Source organism: Equus asinus, chromosome 1, assembly GCF_041296235.1.
Source record: "Equus asinus isolate D_3611 breed Donkey chromosome 1, EquAss-T2T_v2, whole genome shotgun sequence".
Classification (NCBI taxonomy): domain Eukaryota; kingdom Metazoa; phylum Chordata; class Mammalia; order Perissodactyla; family Equidae; genus Equus; species Equus asinus.
Window position 1 is genome coordinate 107,230,911 of NC_091790.1, and position 21,004 is coordinate 107,251,914.

The 21,004-nt window shown below is 39.1% G+C and overlaps 1 protein-coding gene across 6 annotated transcripts in view; it reads right to left on the reverse strand.

The window, feature by feature from the left end:
• STARD3NL (STARD3 N-terminal like) overlaps window positions 1–21,004 on the reverse strand; it is a 51,000-nt gene that overhangs the window by 17,395 nt on the left and 12,601 nt on the right. For all 6 annotated transcript variants that reach the window (XM_014831870.3, XM_070504552.1, XM_070504542.1 and 3 more), the window contains exons 2-3: window positions 6,909–7,191; window positions 726–803 (exon numbers count right to left, since the gene is read on the reverse strand). In XM_014831870.3, coding sequence (XP_014687356.1) covers window positions 726–803; window positions 6,909–7,133 — 303 coding nt within the window. In that variant the 5' untranslated portion in view covers window positions 7,134–7,191. The remainder of the gene's footprint in view (window positions 1–725; window positions 804–6,908; window positions 7,192–21,004) is intronic.

A 21,004-nucleotide genomic window follows, 5' to 3' on the forward strand; every position in this document is an offset into this window, starting at 1 on the left:
TACTAAAGATAGTGAATAAAGTTTTTAAAATGAATTTGGATGAATTCACTATGAATTTTCAGTGCCTGTGCTGTGTCTAACATCATGTTAGAAGCTGATGTTCTTATATTATCAACCATAAAGAGATACCACGGAGATGGATCAAACCCAATCAAAGTCACAGTGTGTCTGAGAAAGAGACTGCAAGCATTCGTTCTAATAAAATCAATGCCTCACCTACAGATAATTGCACCTATGTAATTCTACAGCTGACCAATGCTGCTCAAGATTAGCAATACACCTTTCCTCAAAAATCTCTATCGAAAAAAGAAACATGGAATTAGTACTAAAAATACACTCAGAAATCTCAAGGCAGAAAAAATGGCATTTTCATTGTGTTATTATATAGATAGGTGAATTTTCCTTTTAGTGATTAGGGGGCACCAATGGCTTCTATTTGAGCCATTTGAAACAGGAAAAGTTCTCCACCAAGAAAATCAAAACGGCTCCTTCTGCTGCCCTCCCTTCTCTCTCATTACTCTTTTTTTTCCTTGAGCTGACCAGACAACTCCTTAGAAAGACAGAGGGAGAGCACTGAATGGGCCAGCAACTAAGGGAAAAAGAATGATAATGTTCAAGGGAAGAAGAAAGAATGGCACAGAATCTGAAGTCTACTGAGAGGAGATTTGCCTTTTGGTTAGAGTCCCCTCACATCTGAAATGAAATGTAAAACGGGTAATACTTACAAATATATCAAAATAAGAAGAGTAGTAGTCGTACTGCACCACCTCCTTCTCTAAGGTGTTCTCAATGCCGCCATTCACCTGGGGAGGAGTAAGAAGGAACAATGAGGAGAGACAACGCTGTGAAAATAACACAGGAGAACATGCAAGGAAGGTGCTGTGTACTCCTTCTGCCTATTATCTCAGAACCCAGACACGTTAAAAGATGGAAGGAAAAACCCCTCATAATTCTAACAGGAGACTGCTGAATAGCATTTCCCCCTTCAATTCTGAATTCATTCAACGCATATAAATGTATAAGGAAAAATAATGACTTTTTTTGTAGTTCATATTCTGTCAAACTAAATGTCAAATAAGAAACTATTTTCCTTTCTCTTCTAAGATAAAGTCTTCCATTGTACCAACATATATTTTTAAAGAAGACAATTCACATTTATCTGGCTCCCCTCGCTTTCGGCCAAGGGGTCTCCTGATCTCCGAGTAAACATCAATGACAGCAGTTACCATGACACAGGACAGAAGTGTAAAAATTCTCTCTGGCTTATCTTTATTATTTGCTCCTGGCATTTTAAAATTCTGCACTCTTATCAACTTATATATATTTGTATATATTTGTTAACTTGAATAGATAAAATAACAAAATAGATCTACAAGCATGAGTGATAAAGTTATAATAAATGATAAAAATTAAAGCTAATATGATAAAGTTTCTGTCCTCTCCCAATTCTCCTAGCAAGTTGAATTTTAGATGATCAAGTTCAAAATTTTACATATTGAACTACAGAGAATAATATTTTTTAAGAAATCAAGAAAGGGAATGTGTGTCCAGGAGTTAACACAGCTCTCAAGCACACACTCTATCATTGTTAGGCCATGGATTGGCCTAACCACAGGGAACATGATGTACAACAGTAAATTCAAGTTTCCAGTCTGGAGCACAGACACTGTTTGTCCTGGCAAACCAATGCAGACAGTCTGAAGGGGACAAAATGAAGGGCAATTAACCAAAGACCTGGATAAGAGAAAAAAGGGAAAAAATTAATAAGGAATACCTCTGCAAGTTTTGTTAACTGGTCAAATCAGAATAAAAGTTGCTACAAGGAAAAGACTGTCTTGGCTTAGATACCTTTTCTCATATTTGTATTTATTATGCAAATGAAAGTATACTATAAACACTATTCTGAACTTTAAAATCCCTTAAGGAGATTTAGATTTCTGTGTGATTCATGCAGATTGGCTATAGATCTGCTTGACTACAGACTTGTACAAATGAAAAGAACTGAACACCTGGGAGCAAGGAGAAATAATTACTAAAGGCCAACAAACCTGTAGTCTGATCCCTGTCTCCCTCCAGACTAAGGAAACTCACCAATATTCAACACATTAAAGAATGATTATTCCGAGTGGCCCACGGCAGAGTGTTCTTACCACATACTGATTAGCCCTCCCTCGTGGCTGAGAGAACAGATTCAAAGCACCATACAATTCTTCAAGAAACAGCCAGTAGAAAAAGGTTTTCTCTGCTATCTGCATACTTTTAAAGACTGATTTTGTGTTGCCTTTAAACAGAAAAATCGAAAATCTACATCTCTAGCCTTAACTTGTACTCTGAATTCTTATTTGAAAATCTTTGTCTCTAGGTCAAGATTTCCCAGATAGATTCATCTTCAGTTTCACACGGAATCCTTTCCCAATCACAGTTATATGTGGGCTGGTACCCTTCTTCTAGGTTCCATCATGAGTCTACCAACCGTAGACTCACCTTTGGACACTGGGGATGATAAAGTCAGCCTATCACTATATTTCTTCCTTTAGTACACATCACAGGTTAGCTCTTTCCTCTCTGTTCCCACCACCTTACATGGGATTCCTTCAACAGCCTCTGTGTGAGTGTTCTTACTGCCACTCTCTCCCTAATCTAATCCACCTGCAAACCACTGCCACAAAGACCTTTATCCATCACCAAATGTTTGCTGAGCAACTACTAAGTGGCAAACAACTGTTCTAAATACAGAAAATGCTTCAGTAAACAAAGCAGTATCTCCGTCTTTATGGAGTTTATATGCCAGCAAGGGGAGAGAGACGACAAATAAGAAAATAAATGCCACACCGAGAAGAGAGCAGGACAGTGTGACAGAATGGATGACTTCGTTGGGTTGGCTAGTCACAGACATCTTCTTCATGGTGACATTTAAACTGACTGATACCAGCATGATAAGAAGTCAGAATCTGCATCAAGATAAAGGAAATGAATCATTTCAGATAGAAGGAATAACCAGTATAAAGGTCTAAGATAGAAGAGAGCTCGTTCCATTCTGAGAACAGAAGGAGGCAAGTTTGGCTAAGCTTGGTGGGCCAGGAACTGATGGTGGAAAAGGAAGTCTGGAGAGGCTTCTGGGGAGGTTTTGCAAGCCAAGTTACAGCATCTGGATTTTATTCTAAGTGCTCTAGTAAGTGAAGGACTTTAAACAGAAAGTAACATTATCTGATTTATGTTTTTATTTAAAAAGTCACTCTGGGTACTATGAGGAAAATGGACTGTAGGAGGGTGCAAGTGGAACCAGGCAAACCAGTTGGCATATGGTGCAGTCATTTGGATGAGCGACAATGTTGGCTCAGTAGAGGGTGCCAACAGTAGAGACAGAAGAGGTCACATTTTGAAAATATTTTGCAGGTAGATTTGACAGGACTGACTTTTAGATGGCAAATGAGGCATGAGAAATACAAAACAAACAAGGAAACCAATCAAGAATGAGTCTTCATTTTTGGCCTCAGCACCTGGATATCATTTACTGATGAAGAAGAAAGCGGAAAGCAGGGTTGTGTGTGTGTTGGTGGGGAGCATGTTACATTGGATGTCCAACTGGACACAGGAGGAAGGTCACGATGTAGAACGCAAGTCACTAACTTCTGAAAGATCTCAAAACCATGATTTCCAATCCGCTCCAGAACCTGTAACAGCTCACTACTGCAGTAAGTCCAGACACTTCCATATAGCTTTTAAGGATCTTAATAGTCTAGAATCAGCTTACTCAAGCAATTTCATTTCCTATAGGCACCTTATGATCTAGCCAGACTAATATTCTTCTGCCTTTGTCCTTGTCCCCTCCAAAACACACACACACACACCCAGGCACAAGCACACACTCCTGCCTCAGTGCTTCTGCTCACTTTGATCTCCAAGCCCTTTCCCTGTTATTCCCACAATCCAACCCCCGGTCATCCTTCTATCCTAAGTTCCACCCATCCTCCCAAACCCAATTCAGTCCATCTCCTCCACTCAAGGCCACAGAGCTGGTCGTGACAGCTCCAGGTCAAACTAGAAGCATCCTGACGCTTTCTAGTACACTAGTCAGAAAATAATAATGAAATGGACAACAAGCATTGATAGAGAACTTTTTTAAAACCATAATCTCCACCAAAGTGTCAAAAGCGAAACAAGAAAACAACTTCCCTTCTACTGCCACTTTGATTCCTGTTCCTATCAGTCTAGAGAGCCTGGGGGAGAAGAGTCTGGAGAAGAAACAGAGTCCTCAAGTTCACGTCCTCAAGTCCTCAAGGCCTCAAGCCACGGTGAACTCCAGATCCAATCTGGGAATCAGTCTACTCAAGGGTGTAGCGAGAGACCCAGGACAGACTCAGAACTGCCCCTTCAACTTGCCCAAAACGGATCAGCTGCCCTAAGGTCTTCCAGAAGGAAAATGAACCAAGGTGGTGTTAGGCTTCTTGAGGCCTGCCTGTCCCTGCACTCTGGACTAGGCTGGTGCCGGTCAGCTCCCTGGAGCAAGGAGGAAAAGTGGCTGCCTATGTTGGAAGTCACATAGGAAAGTGTTTTCATTATTGTTACGACTGCATGGAAGAGCTGGGTCCCCACACTCTTCTGAAGGCCTAAGCACACTCTATGTTATTTTTTCTTTTAAAGACCAATACTACAGGGCAGGATAAGCTACATGTCACAGCTCCTTAGCTAAACTTTAAGTCTCCCAGAGTTTTTTATGGAGCTTGCAATAGCAGAATCAAAAGCTTGTGACCTGGCCCTCAGTAAATGTATAGACATGTAAAAAAAACAACGGATTTGGGTGATTAGAGATTTATAGAGACAGACAACAAACGAAAAGAATTGGTATGGTGTGTAGTGAAAAACCCAGGTCAGGACTGACAATTCAAAGCAAATGGAACTAGAAATTAAATGTTAAAAAAAAGAAAACACCTTGCTTAAAGTCATGATATACAATCTTAAAGATCACATACTGTTGTGTGATCTTTTACTTTTACAACTGGGAAAACTGGTAGTCAGTGGAAAAGTGAGGATAAAAACATTTATTAATTGCTAGGCCTGGAAACTTGTCATTTGTAACATGTTACATGCAAATGTAAACAGATCCCTTCTGATGAACAGAAAGAGGGTACAGCCCATTTCACTTCTGTTTCCATCTCCTTGGAGCAGTAAGGAAGGAGGGAAGTGAGAAGTGTGATCCCGTGAGGCCTCACCACAGCTCTACCCTACAGCTTCCCTCGCCTCCAAGCACACAGTGACATTAGTGGTTAGTCAAAGAATGCCTTAATTTTGTGCTGTCACTACAATAATTTTTAAGTGCGCTCCTCTAACACTGCTGCTATGCTTTCCTGTTAAAAGATGCATTTCTTTTTCGTCTCGCAGTACACAGCTATTAGTTTTAGAAACTTATTACTCCTTTAAAATATACATTAATTTAAATATTTTCTTTAATGTATACATATGGAACAAATACTAAAAAGAAACAGTCTAAATTACTGAGTAAGATCACCAGCTTGTTTGGTTTTAGGCAAAAATAAGGCATACCCACAGTGCTACATTAACAGAAGGAAAGTCTGTAAACAGAAACTTGAGTAGATTCCTGCTGCAGATTACTGTGATTCTGGGACCAATCTTATTCTCTGATATAAGTATCTGCTTTCATAAACATTAGGAACATTCATGAGGAAATTAAATCAGTCCAAAGATGCTAATCATTAAGAGTCTAGAGTGGAGAACTAAAACTGCTCTTACAGATTAAAATATGAACCAGAGTTTAGATTAAGATGTTCTCTGTTTCTGTTAAAAGGCAACGTCAAAAATCATCTTCAAACAGAAATCTCAGCAACTTTTCATATTTTCTCTATTTTAATGAATTTCTTATAAAGCACCTAGTACTGTGCCTAGCAAACGGTAACCTTTTAATAATAAACAACAGCTAATAACTATTACTACCTAGGCCTTAGCAAACATTTCTTAGGAATAAATGCATTGCTGAAAAGGAAGAAAGCAGACAACCTGTGCCTGTCAGGAAAGCACTCTGGACAAGTTCCCCTACCTGCTGGTAAGGAACATAAACAGAGCCAAGACAAGTCTTCGGGAGAAAAAAGACATACTGGGTTAAATAAAATGTGTTAATAAAATGAATTTCACCTGTATATTTTTACTTTTATTAAATAAAGGTAGCAACTGAACAACTTAAAATTACACATGAGGCTTGCATCATACTCCTGTTGGACAGGACTGGCTTAGCCAATTATTCGGCAATACAACTGCACAAACCTGACAAAATACACACAAACCTCCAAAGGCCTCCAGGGCAATTTTTGGGATAAAATATGAATAATGTCTTTGCAAAAAAGTGAAAAATAAACGTATGCAAAATCTTACACATGGGAATTAGAAAAGTAGATGAAACATCTAAAACATATTCCAGAAGCCCGTTACATTTTTTCAAGCAAGGATCAGCAATCTTTTTCTGAAAAGGCCCAGGGAATAAATACTTTTGCCTTTGTGGGTCAGATGGATTCTGTCACAATGACTCAGCACAAAAGCCAGCCACAGAGAACATGTAAACAGGTGGGCAAGGCTGTGTTCCAATAAAACTTTACTTATAAAAACAGGTCAGCTGAAATTGGCACCCAGGCTATAGTTTGCCAACTTCTGTTACAGAGCAAACACCATGAAATCAAATTGAAAATCCTGGACAAAGTCAGTTTTAAATTAACCAGGTTTGTTTTAAACAGTGACAGTAAAGAATAAAAGGTTCGAATTAGCTAGACAAGTGCAATGTTGCCTCATCTGGGAAAAGATGGAATCTACTAAATGAGACAGAAACGATGAGAAAAATAAGAAAATTGTCTTTTGTCTCTGGAAACAACTCTTACAAAGTCATGGAGAAAAAAACTTACATTTAACTCTATTATCCACAGTAATGTTACAAATAACAGGTCAAAGGTGACAAACAGACAGAAAGTCCTCCTGACATCAGAGATGCCTTTCTTTTCCCTTCCTTCATAGGACTCAATCCTGGCCATGAGTTGTGTAGGGTTGATGGAATGGACGTCGCGCAAAGAAGCATGAGAGCTCTGGCTCCCTGTGAGAGCGTTCTCCATGTTTTGTGGCAGGGGGTTCATCCTGGAGGAGGGTTAAAGGAGCCTTTTTCCAACTTCACCATCCCTGGAGAGAAGAGATCTTTGGGGAACAAAAGAGAGACACCATGTTAAATCAGAGCTCACCTAATACCACTGTGCTACCCCCACCACCGTGCAACTACCCCTCTAACTGAGCATCACAGTGTCTTAACTGAAGACATAAAGAGAAAGTGAAATGAGAAGCGATTTTTGATTTTATCAATCAATACTAGAAAACAGCCGTTTTGGAGAAGAACGGCAATACAGAATGCAAATTTACAGTAGTAAACGCTGAACACAGGATGTTAACCATGACACCGTGCCTGACAACTTGCAGCAAGCCTATTGCTGAATAAGCCATGCCAGTTCCCTTGGCGTGCCAGGCAGAAAACCTCCACAATTCTGTAAGTGTCATTACCAATGGACTAGGAAAACTTTACCGAACTGTCTCGCGGAGAGTAGGTAACCAGAAAGCGTAAACTAGTCATAAAAACTTATTTCCTAAAGACGAATTTGTTTCCACCAAAAAGTATCTAATAAACTGAATTTAGCATTTCTCTATCACCTCTTAATGAATAAGCACATTTCTGGGCCTCTTCTTGGAAAAGAAGGAAGCACACCCAGAAAAGTTCAGTATTATGCAAACACTCCACTGATAATTACAGAAGTTACAGCCCTACGTGGAGATGCAAACCCCGCCCGTTCTCCGCCAAAGGCTAGGATGTGCTTCTGTAATAAAAGTAAAAGATGGGTAATCTAAATGCTCTGATCTCATGGACGAGGCAAAGTCATTCAGTAAGTATGGTGGATACAGTTGTCAAATATTCCAGTTTCCCTTCCTCCAGCAGTACCTCTCCCTGCATTACATACCCCTGGTTCTACTGAACTCGTGAGCCTTTCTGTGGCCAACATAGTGTGGGCAGAAGTGTGTGTGCCACGTGTGTCCAGATCTTAGGAGTCAGCACATGGTTCACCATGCCTCCTTTCCTTCTGTCACGATGACGGGCAATGTCCACATAAAGAAGAGCATTTTCCAGGTGGATAAAATAGAATTTCAAAACATTGCTAGAATTTCCCTAAAGTAATATGGCCCCATTTGGTCCTATTCACAGCCCAGAACTGTCCCTTTACATGTGACCCTCACTTCTTTCCCTTCTCACACTCAGGAAAACTCCTTTCCACATTTTCAAACAACGTGGTAATAAAAATGACATGATATTTTTGGAAGCAATTTGGTTATATGAAGCAAGATACTTTAAAATATTCATACTTCTTGATCTAGCAACTCCACTTTTGAGAATCTAAAGGAAATTCATCGTAGACCTTCAAGGCAAAAACTGATCTACATGATTAGAGGCTGGGTTAGTGATCACCTTCCAGGAAGAGGGAAAGAACAGTGACTGGGGGGGAGTGCATTTAGGGGACACGGTCAAGTTCTATTCTGGGCCTGAGTAGTGGTAACATGACTGTACTTGGTGATAATTTAATGACACAGGTAGCAGTTTCACTGGTGTATTGCCTTGAGAAAAATTCAAAATACTGTACACTAATGTTCATGTATGCACACATGAACTGTCTATGTGTTAACCTTTAATAAAAATCTCTATTAAAAAAGATTTATTATATCTACAATAACCCCAATTAGAAAACAACCTAAGTATCTAACAATAGGGGAATAATTAGATACATCCTGGTATAGTCACAGTACAGTCATTAAAATAAATGCTTATGAATGCCTGTGGTATAATAACTAGATCAAAATATGAACAGTAACCAGAATATACACATTATGTTCACAGTTCTGTAATATAAATCAAAACCAAATTTTTAAAAGAATGCACTTATGAAATATATCAAATACTAATACTGCTTATCTCTAGCTGATGAAATTTTATTTTTCCCCTCTTTTTACCTTTTTCATATTTTTCAAATTTCTTATTTTGCACACCTATTTACAACGGGAGGGACTAAATTCAAGTGGAATTTTGTTAGGGTCCCAGACAGATGTTCCAGGCCTTTAAGAGGCTCTTCCCTCCTTTTTCAGCTGATCTGGGCAACATTAGGCAACATCTCGGTCATTCAACAGGCTTCTGCAGAGTCAGCAATCAGCAAAGAACACATTTTGGAAAGCTACAATAGAGTCCACTTTCACACTTTGTAAAAGAAAATATAAAGTTCCAAAACTTGAAAGAATTTCTACATGATTTCTGTTTCAATGAGATCAATGCCGTCGTAGTGGAAGGAATACCAATGGCATATTCCCCAATACACTCACTCTTTTAAGCCTGCAAAGTACTGAATTTATCTGCCAGTCTTCTAAGAATTAATTCTGGAACAATAAGCAAAAATGAGCGAAAACAATATGTTTTCTGTGATGAAACACACATTTTGAAGTTCACAAAGTTAGCTGAGATGTTCTCTAAAACTGAACCTGGATAAATACGGGCATCTTTCTGCAACAATGCATTCCACATTAAGAAAAAGCAATCCAGATAGCTTTTAAGCCAGTCTAATAACTTATTAGCAACTATATTTAAAAATTAAATTCTTAAATCCACTAAACTGTCCAGAAAATTCAACAAATTTACAATTTAAACTGAGGACTGTTTTTAGGAAGAAATCGTTTCCAGGGTAATTAGATCATTTTCTTAGTCTCATTTGCCCCTCCTCCCTGAAGCCACTCCACATAAATAAAAAAGGACAACAAAGCAAAATATCACCCTGAGAAATCTGACACTACTGCAACATAAAAACTGACATCATACAATGGTATACATGCCCACCTTGACAAATGAGAATCACTACATTATTTCTCAGCTGAGTGCATATAACTGCTAATTAGCTAGAATTTATAGATACTTGCAACAGCTTCAATAATAAAGTCACCCAAAGCACTTGAGAGTCAAGATGAGAGCTTGACTCTCACCAGATTGAATTCTCTCTGGGACAGAGGGAAATCTTAAAGGGGAGAGAGAACTCCCTTTTAATGTGAAAGAGAAGCATACTTCCTAAAGCCCTGTTCTACTCCACAATTACAGGGCTTCATCGTAACCATGTCCTACAGAAAGACTCAGTTCAAGTGACAATTCCTTCAGGAAGACGCTCCTGAAACGCTCCCCACATTCCAACCTCCAGGCATGGTCAAGGGCTTCTCCTCCAAGCTCCCCTGGAATGTGCACTTACACTACAGCTTACCGCACTGCACCTTAATCATCCACTTACTCGCCTGTCTCTCCCGTGAGCTGGTGTGCTCCTTGAAGGCCCCGACCTTGACTTACACACCCCTGTGTCCCCAGAGACTACTACAGGACATGGCAAACAGCTAGAACAAAACAAATATTGAGTGAATAAATTCTATCTGGCACCCAGCACAGAGATTAGCACAGAGCAGGCCCTCAAAATTCTCTGCTGAATTGAGGAGACCACAACTGTTTGTTTCGGAGGAAGAGCCTGGATATTTTCCCAGTTATAGTTTCAGAAGTACGAAATATTCAGTTCTCAGGACTGAGCTCTTCTTTGGGGTTGGCTTCAAAAAGGGTGTTAAGTATTGATTAGTTGTACACACAGGAAACTAAATCTACAATTCAGGGTTTATTCCAACCATGGGAGAAGCATGGGGGATGAGGAGCAGGGCGGAGAATTATAAAACAAAGACAAATATTCCCTTATCTTTTTCTGGGATTTGTGTAAGGAGATAAACATCTCCTTTTGTTGTTCTGGCTTTTGTAGACGAGATTCATGTCTTAATTGTTTTATCCAGATGAATAACCGTCCTCCTCTGTACTATAATATAGGCCAGCTATTTCTACACTTATGCTGCATTAACAAACTACCCCAAAACTCAATAGTTTAAAACAATCTACATTTATTCTCGAGCTCACAGGCCTGTAGGTGGCCTGAAGTTCAGCTGATCCAGTCTGGGCTCAGCTGGGCAACTGTGCTTCTGGCTGTGGGTAGCAGAGCTTGGCTTCTAACTGTGTGTGGGGTCTAGGACTGCTCTCTGTCTGTCTTCCTCCTTAGACCAGCACGACCTGGGACATGTTCTTTTCATGGCAAATGGCAAGAGTACATCAGACAAGTTAGAGCATGTAAACACATTTAAAATATCTCTATGCATCATGTCTGCTCACATTCTATTGGCCAGTGTCTCAAAGCCAAGTTCAAAGGCAATGGAGCCGGGATGTATATTCCACCCAAAGAGGAGGATAAGATGAATATTTGCCAATTAATATTCCAATCTAGCACAGCTATCAATGTTCTAAACCAGGGGTGGACAAACTACAGCCTGCAGGTCAAATATGGCCTGCTGCCTGTTTTTGAATGCCGAGCTTTATGAGACTACCACCACACCCATTCCTATAGTCTGTGGATACTCTCATGCTAAGACAGCAGACATGAACAGTTGCAATGGAGACCATGTGGTTTGCAAAGCCTAAGATATTTAGCCTACTATGTGCATATTTCTAGTAAGAGGGACTACGGCTTTCATCAGCTTCTCAAAGGATACATGGGTGGGATTTAGAGTTATTTAGATTAGCAAAATAGAATAGGCTACTGGACTAATACTAATTTTTCCAATCCATGTTCTGATTCTGCAGTTAGCAAAAACCTGTAATTGATTCTTATTTTTCCACAGGTTGCCCTAGTGACACACCACAGCTTAGGCACAGGTGGTCCTGTCTCATGTTGGCTTACCTGAGGGCCACTTCAGCAGTGCTTACAGCACGAACACTGCTCTTTGCCTTCTTCTCTTTCCTTACTCCACACTACTAGAATTGGAGGAAAATTCTATCCCACCTATACTGCTTCCTAAATGAGAATATCTTTCCCACATGGAAAAAGCAACAACAACAGCAACATACTGAGATCTTTCTGCTTCCAAAGAGAATTGCTCACATCTTCAGGATTCTTCCACTGCATCAGTTCCCATCGGCTGGGTGCAAAGCTGAGCTGAAACTTCAGCTCCACCTGCTTCAGCACAGAACTGATACTACTCAGATGATAAAAGCAGCTGTTTTGGAGCAGTAGCTGCTGCTGCTAGAGTTTACAGAAGTCCCACAATTTCTTATACCTTCCCAGGGGGAGTAGAGGGGACCTCTGGGCACCTACTGGTGGTGGCCAAACCAAGTCTCTCAACCCAACCACTCGGCCTCCTTCTCTCTACCACTTTTGGCAACAACCAGGACACTATATGTTCTCCTCCAAGAAAGAGTATCAGAATAACAGATACTAAAAATATTTAATTAATTAAATTATTATTAAATTAAATTATTAAATTATTATTATTAAATTAAATTAATTAAAAATATTTAATTCAGGGGTCGGCCCAGTGGCATAGTGCTTAAGTTCACGTGCTCCCCTTTGGTGGCCCGGGGTTCCCAGGTTTAGATCCCGGGTGCAGACCTAGCACTGCTTGTCAGGCCACGCTGTGGTGGTGTCCCACATAAAACAGAGGAAGACTGGCACAGATGTTAGCTCAGGGCCAATCTTCCTTACCACCCCCCCCAAAAAAATTTTAATTCAGCAGACCTTATTCATTATCTTATCCAAAGGCCTAGGAGCAGATTTGGCTTACAGAACGTTTTGTGTGGCTTTATACAGTGTTTCTAAAGATTTTGAACTAATTGCTAACATTTTAAACACTGAATTTTCATATTAAAATCCAGATTTCCAACTTCTCTTAAGAAGTTGAAAGACACAGAATTGCCAGGCCTGCATTCTCTTACCATGACGATAATATAGCCAAGAAGCTGCAGACCTCTTTGGATGGAGCACACACCCTCCACCTGGCCTCAGTCTTGACCCAGCCTGGAGGCATCTGTGTTTGCCACTCTGATCTATTCTAACTCCCTTGTTTTACAGACAAAGAACCTGAGGCCTACATGGATTATAAGGATGCATCCATCTAAAAGATGTTTCAAGATACATCTGAGAATTAAAACTCAAGTCTTGCACTTCTTTCCTCTCCATCACTCTGCCTCACCTCAGAGTCCTGGAAGGAAAAAGGAGGGACATCAGAAAGTGTTCAAATGGCCCCTGAAGTGTAGTCCTTAGATCTGAGAGTCCCTAAAGACACAGGCTGTTTCAGTTGTGCCCAATCTATCCTTGGACTGGGTTTCTCTGGGGGCAGGGAGCAGCCCGAGCTGGCTTTCCTCTTGCAAGGCCCGCCACATTATGATATCCAGTTTATGACACTAAAAGCCCTGTTTAGAGGCTCCAGTTTCCAAAATGAAACAGCTTGAAGTGGAGAATGGGAATAGTGAGGGAATAACCTAACATTTATAAACATGCCTTGCCAGAACAAGAACGAGGTATGAAAACTAAAAAGGACAGATGCTTTAAATAAAAACATGCCTCGAGAAGAGAGGGATGTGGGAAGGAACCTAATCCAGAGTATGAAAAAATGTAGTCAGATAACCCTCATATTCTAAAGGTACCAGCATGAGATGAGGAACATTCTGCAATGCCTAAGAAGACCTGGAAATCCTACGTGTCAAATTCATCCATTTATTCAAACTTTCATAAAATAAAAATTATAAGATGTTCTAAACAAAGAAGAAAGCCCTGTACTTCTTCATGTTACTGATGCTATGAGGTATGTCAATTTTACCCCGGAAAATAGAGGCCTAGCAGAACTCTGATGAAAGTGGCTTTAGAAAGACTGGCAGCGGGCAAGCTAAGTTAGGGAGTCAATGCACTTGTGCAATACTCCAGCTTCCTGGGCCGGAGAACTATCACAATGAAGCACTACAGGAAGTTTAAAAAATAATCAACATCAAGCGAACCTTTCTCTGGCAAACTGCCCACTACCATTATGTTCACACTTCAAAACAGCCTTGGCTTAAATTACCCAGTATGCTCCAAGTTTACAATGTCTAGAAAAATAGGTCTAAAATCTAGACTATAGGTTTTAATTTTAAAACACCTACACAGTACATCCAAATTAGTAGTGTATGCAATAAAAATACTAGATAGAGAAATTGGGGGAAAAAATCAATTATTTCAAAGTAGTAAGTGAAAAATTCTATAAAGCATTTAAATAAAATCACCCACCCAATTGCTCAGTATCACTTCAAATAAAAAAATCTTTCCTAGGGACCGGCCTGGTGGCGCAGCGGTTAAGTGCACACGTTCCGCTTCTTGGCAGCCCGGGGTTCGCCGGTTCGGATCCCGGATGCGGACATGGCACCACTTGGCATGCCATGCTGTGGCAGGCGTCCCACATATAACGTAGAGGAAGATGGGCACGGATGTTAGCTCAGTGCCAGGCTTCCTCAGCAAAAAGAGGAAGATTGGCAGGAGTTAGCTCAGGGCTAATCTTCCTCAAAAAAAAAAAAAATCTTTCCTGAGTCAAGATGTCAAATTTTGCCAGCAGATCCCTATTAATCTGCTAACTGAAAACAAGGGAAATGTTTAAAAAAGAGAGGAAAAAAAAGATCTATGTGCATTTATGAAACTCTCCAAGGCTTGTTACAGATTTGCCCATATCATCAGGGCTACAATGGGAAAGAGAAGGGGCTAATTTTGAAATAATTAAAATAATACTGCCCTCTGAAAGTTAAACTATAAAACCAACACATAATGACAGAGTAGATGTGCTCTGCCCTTAAAGAAACAAAACGGCTCACACACACACAGGCCAAGATATGAGAACAAGCTGACAGGACGTACGTTCAGACCTAAAGAGGGGAGGAGGGAATGGGCCCAACAGAAGGTGGGTGGGTCAGTGTAGAAAACACAGCATCACAAGCATACGGCAGTTGTGCGCAGCCTGGTGCTCTTCAAGTCGGGGCCCCTTGTCTGTTGGATTTTAAGTATCTCCAGTCCAGTGGCCAGATTATCCCTACGATTAACATGACGGCATCAGGGAATCACCAGTGCCTTTTGTCACTGAACAATTTAATTTAATGATTCCCTGCATGCCTCTCACAATCTTTTACATTCTGTGTTTCTTATTAAATGTGATATTCCATGTAGGGAAACGAAATAGACAAGTTAGCTGGAAATAAACCTTCAGTCTACATGGCTGATATGGTGTTCACTGCAGAGTCGGAGGCATGAGTCTACCCACGTGAGGAAGAGCCACTCTTCATCTGGTTCTGTAAACAGAAGCTGACAAATCAAGTTTTCTAGTCAACAAGAAAGAAGGCTGGACTCGAACCTTAATAGTCACCAATGCAATGACACTGAGAAGCTTTGAGAGGCAGATGTCTAGACGTCTCCTAAAGACCCTCAACGGCATTATGGGGTACAAAACTGCTCTTTGGGAACTTCTAGATACCAAAATTCAGAGACCATCTCGGGGATGGTTAGCCACCATAAAAATACCAGCATATTCTGTATATAGCATGCGAGTGGTAACATTCTGAAAGAGAATTATAGAAAAGTTGTATCATCACTCTAGTATTTTCAAATATCTCTTTATAAACTTATATGTAATTATCAATGATTTTTCTTAATTAGAATTATTAAGTGGATCACAGTTATCAAGTTCAAACCAAAGCTCAAACCAAAAATAACTGAACTTGACTATGCAATGGTAACACAACATTTACTTATTGTACATGACTGGCAAGTATTTGGGTATAATCACTAATTAATACCCAGTAAAAAGCAGGGGAGGGTCCATAACAGCTAAAAGATTTTCATAAGTACAAAAAAAATCAAAACCTCCAGAAGTATAATTAAGCTCTGAAGATATACCCTCTTAACCAACCAAGTATAGCTAATATTTGGATTTCTGAAAGTTGAGAAGTGTAATACATTTGAAACCAGGTTTAAGATTTATCACTCAGTATCAATGTATGTACGTCTTACCAGAAAGAACAGAAACACAAAATGCATGCTTAAAAACTAAGAAAACGAAAAAGCTAAGTAAATGATAGCTTATAATCACAATGGGAGGTTTTGATAGTTTACTATTTTCCCTATTTGGTATTTGAAAGACATAAATATGGATATAGATTATTTGAATACTATAATTAAGGTTTTTTTAAAAGATTAATGATTATTTTTTTAACCCTACAATCATAGACTATATGTTATTTTGAGAATATGATATGCCACTTACAAAATTGATCATAAAATTATAATAAAAAATATCTAATTCAATAAGTCTTGCAACTACAAACTGTATATAGGACAATCAACGCATAAAACAGAAATTCATAACACAGTAGTATTTTCTAAAAATAATTACTGAGATAAAAATATTTAAAAATTAAAACAATTTTAGGGGCCAGCCCAGTGGCACAGCGATTAAGTTAGCACGTTCCACTCCAGTGGCCCGGGGTTCGCTGGTTCAGATCCCAGACGTGGACATGGCACCACTTCACAAGGCGTGCTGTGGCAGGCATCCCACATATAAAGTAGAGGAAGATGGGCACAGACGTTAGCTCAGGGCCTGTCTTCCTCAGCAAAAAGAGGAGGATTAGCAGCAGATGGTAGCTCAGGGCTAATCTTCCTCAAAAAAAAAAAAGTTTAATTGTTGGAAAGCTGTTAAAGTTGAGCTTATTATCAAACTCACTTCTTTAAAGTGCTTTATTTTTTCAATAAAGAATAAAATTAAAGAATTACGCATTTAAATAATAAAGTTACAAAAATCCGATGGGTAAAAATATAAAAAAGAAAAACAATGAGTGCAATTAATACATAAATCCAAAAGAAAATGATGATAACTGTTCCAAGCTGGGAGATGGGTACAGTGTGATTCACTATATTAAACTCTACTTTTGTACACAGATGACCATCCCCACAAACAAATTTAAAACATCTAAATAAACCCAAGAATTAGTCCTTCAAAAGGGCAAACAGGTAAACCTGGATTAGGGAGGGGGAGATTAAGAAAAGAATACAAGTATCATTATAGGAGAGATTATTTCAGACTTTATGCTAATTACATTCGAAAATCACAAAGAAAGTGAATATTCTAGAAATACATATATTACATCAAGAAGACACAGATGGCAGGAATAGGATAAACCACCCCCAAAAGAAAAGTGAAAAAGCTGACAAAGAATTACCTAGCAAAGGAACTAGAGTCAGATAGTATGATGGGTATTTCAAAATTTAAAATAAAAGATAAATAAAATCCTATAAACTGTTCCATAATAGTAAAAAGAAAGGAAAGCTAGCCTATCATTAAATAAAGCTAGTGTAATACTGACATTATCTGACCAAGAACACACAAGAACAAAAGAACACAAGCATAAACTAATCCCACCTAGTAACATATTATTATATAACACTGACTACCTTATTTTAAATAATAACAAAATCAATAGCTTCCTTACACTGAGACTGAGTCAGGCATAGTGCTGAGTATTTAACTAGTGTCATTTACAACAGCTCCCACAAGTAGGACCCATGTATTAGAATGCATTTCTGAAACATCACACAAGTAAGTCAAAATTCACATAAATAAAAAAACTAAACCTAACAGGAAGGCAGATATTTCTGTCTACCCATTAAAATGTTTCACTGAGCCAGCCCTGGTGGCCTAGGGGTTAAAGTTCGGTGCGTTCCACTTTGGCCACCAGGGTTTGGTTCCCGGGTGTGGAACCACACCACTCGTCTGCCAGTAGCCATGCTGGGGTGGCAACTCACATAAAGAACTAGAAGCACCTACAACTAGAATATACAACTATGTACTGGGGCTTTGAGGAGGAAACAAAATGAGAGAGAGAGAGGAAAATTGGCAACAGATGTTAGCTCAGGGCAAATCTTTCCCAGCAAAAAAAACAAAGAAAAGTTTCACTGCATTTCAAAAAGCACACATGAACACAACTTATAATTCATATAGGCCAAAAAGCTTTGAAATTATGTACATTTTGACGGGATTTGAATTTGAGGGGACAGGCATCATTTCAAACTTTGTGGGACTCTTCATTTCTACATAGACACCACTGCCTTCCACTTTCTTTAAAATGTGGTTCTCTCGGGTCTCTTATCCTCCAGGTTTTGAAAGAGACATAGGGAAATACATCAGTGATATAAGAAAAACACCTGTGTAAGCTGAAAGGCGATTGGCACCCAGCAGTCAGCATCGGGGAGACAGGAATAAGAGGCAAACAGGAGAAGCAAGCATGCCCAATCTTCAGGGACCATACATGGGGACACAGAGGGCACACTGCTGATTTATCAGTAGAAGCCAGAAATTTGAACTCTAACAGGAAATTTCCTAAATATGAAGCATTAGTTCGAGTAAAAGAAATAAAAGCACCGATGGTCAAGGAAAACTCATTACCTGTAAGCCATCACACGGCCTGTACTTTCCTAAGCTTTTCTGTAAAGAAAAACTTGTGTAAACCAAAAAAATATCTGCAGATGATAAAGATGCCATCTAAATTCAGCTACAAAAAAAATAAAACTATTAAACAGCTGTTCTAGTACATGGAGAAAGAAATACACACATCAAAATACACTGAAGATTTTATTAAAAAGTCAATAAAACAAAATCATTTGCATAGTTTATGTAGTAGAAAAGATTGTAGGTAAATAACACATGATTTTAGGATAAGGAAGTTCCTTCTAAGAAAACCTACAAAGGGAATCAGATCTGAATATATAAAAATCAAGTTTCTATATCTCAAAAACATTAGAAGCAAAACTTAAAAGTGATGAAAGATAGATAATGAAAACCTTAAAACTCAAATAGAAAACTGGGCAAAGAAAGTCAAAGCACACAGGAAAAATAATTTATTGATAAACTAATAAAAATAATTCTCACCCAATACCTGTATAGGTTTTAGAGAAGCAACTTAAATTTAGGAGATCATTTATGGAATAGTCTCCTGGGAGCTTCGGGTAGAGCTCAAACCCCTTCATTTTGCCTAACCTAAGACAAGGCCTTCTTTTGCCTGCTTCTCCAGAACACTTCACCTGCTAAAATCACAAGTAGTTCTCCAAAGGAATCACATTCTCAGGTTCTGCTTGTATTTTTCTCTCTACCTGGAGTGCTCTCTCCTTATCTCTGTGGGTCTTACTCATTCCACAAGCCTTAACTCAGAGGTCACTTTCTCAAAGCTTTTGCTTTCTCCCACTCTCCCACACCTCTCTGCTTCTATCAGAAAACGGAGTATACAGATGACTGTGCTGACATCTATCACACTGCAGCAAGATCATTTTCGCTCTACACTCTTTTAAAAAACAACGGCTCGCTCAGGATGTTGTGCTTCAGCGATTGACCAGTCCCTTCATTCTAGGCAACGGGAGTAGGAAGAAATGAGAGAGAGGGACAGAAAGGGAGAGAGGGAGGGAGAGATAAAGAGAGACATAGAGACAGAGAGTGAGAGTGAGAGAGAGAGGGAGGGAGAGGGAAGAGAGAAAGAGAGGGAGGAAGAGGAAGAAAGAGAAAGGGAGAGAACAAGGGAGAGAGAGAAAAAGAGGAGAGAGGGAAGAAGGGAGGGGGAGAGACAGACAGCCAGACAGACACAAAGAGACATTTAAAACAGCATCAAAAACATAAAACACTAAGGAATAATTTAAAATATATGCAAGGTCTCAACACTGAAAACTACAAATCATTGCCGAGAGAAATGAAAGAAGATGAAAATAAATGGAGAGGGATACCATGTTTATGGTTGGAAGAATCTGTATTGTTAAGACTCTGATTCTCCCCAAATTGATCTACAGATTCAACTCAATACCAATCATAATACCATTAAGCTTTTGTGTGGAAATTGACAAGCTAATTCTAAAATGTATATAGAAACGGAAAGAAATAAGAACATTCAAAGCAATCTTGAAAAAGAACAAAATTGGAAGACTGACACTACTACGTAACCTAAAGACGTTCTATAAAGCTTCAGTAACGAAAACTGTGGTACTAGCGTAAGGATCAACAGACAGATCAATATCAACAGAGCGTAATGGAGAGCCTAGAAATAGATGTGCACTTATATGATCATTTTACTTTTGACAAAGTTGTCAAAGCAATCCCATGGGAAAAGAAAGTCTGTTTTCAACAAATGATACTACAACAACCAGATATCAAAATAGAAAAAAAAAATGAACCTTAAACCCTAACTCACAACATGTAAAAAACAGTTCAAGACAGATCACAGACCCAAACATAAAAACCAAAAATATAAATCTGTTAGAAGAATGTGCAGGAGAATACTTTTAAAAACTTTTTTGTAGGCAAAGATTTCTTAGAGAACACAAAAAGTCATAACCATTTTAAAAAAAATTTGCATAGGCTGTCTTAAAGGGTTTCCACTTGCCAGTCTCAATTTGAACATAAAAATGAATAATGACAGTAATGCTGGAATTTATGTTAGAAAAAAAAGAATCAAGTCCTTAAGTCCATAGTAATATTGTAAAAAAGAGAGATGGGATAGATGTTCTCCTTTATAGAAAAAACCGTTAGACAAAAAATGTAGAAAGAGGGCCAGCCCGGCAGCATAGTGGTTAAGTTTGCGTGCTCCACTTTGGCGGCCCAGGGTGCATGGGTTGGGATCCCAGGCACGGACCTACACACTGCTCATTAGGCCATGCCATGGAGGCATCCCACGTACAAAACAGAGGAAGACTGGCACGGATGTTAGCTCAGGGTCAATCTTCCTCACAAAATAAACAATAAACAAGATAAACAAATAAATAATGTAGAAGGAATAATAAAATTAGAAAAATCAACAGTTTGTAACACCCAGCTGGAGCAACTGACTCAGGCAAGGATCTTTAATGGATACTAAAAATCATTAAAGGGTTGTTGGGGAATAGGATATTCATAGTCTGAAAGTACTATCCCTCAGATTATTTAATAATTTCATTGGGAATAATATACCTTTATAGTAGAGAGGTCTGGCAAGCACCATCTGCATTAAGTAACCAAACAATATCACCAACACTGGAACAGGCTGACATTATGTGCC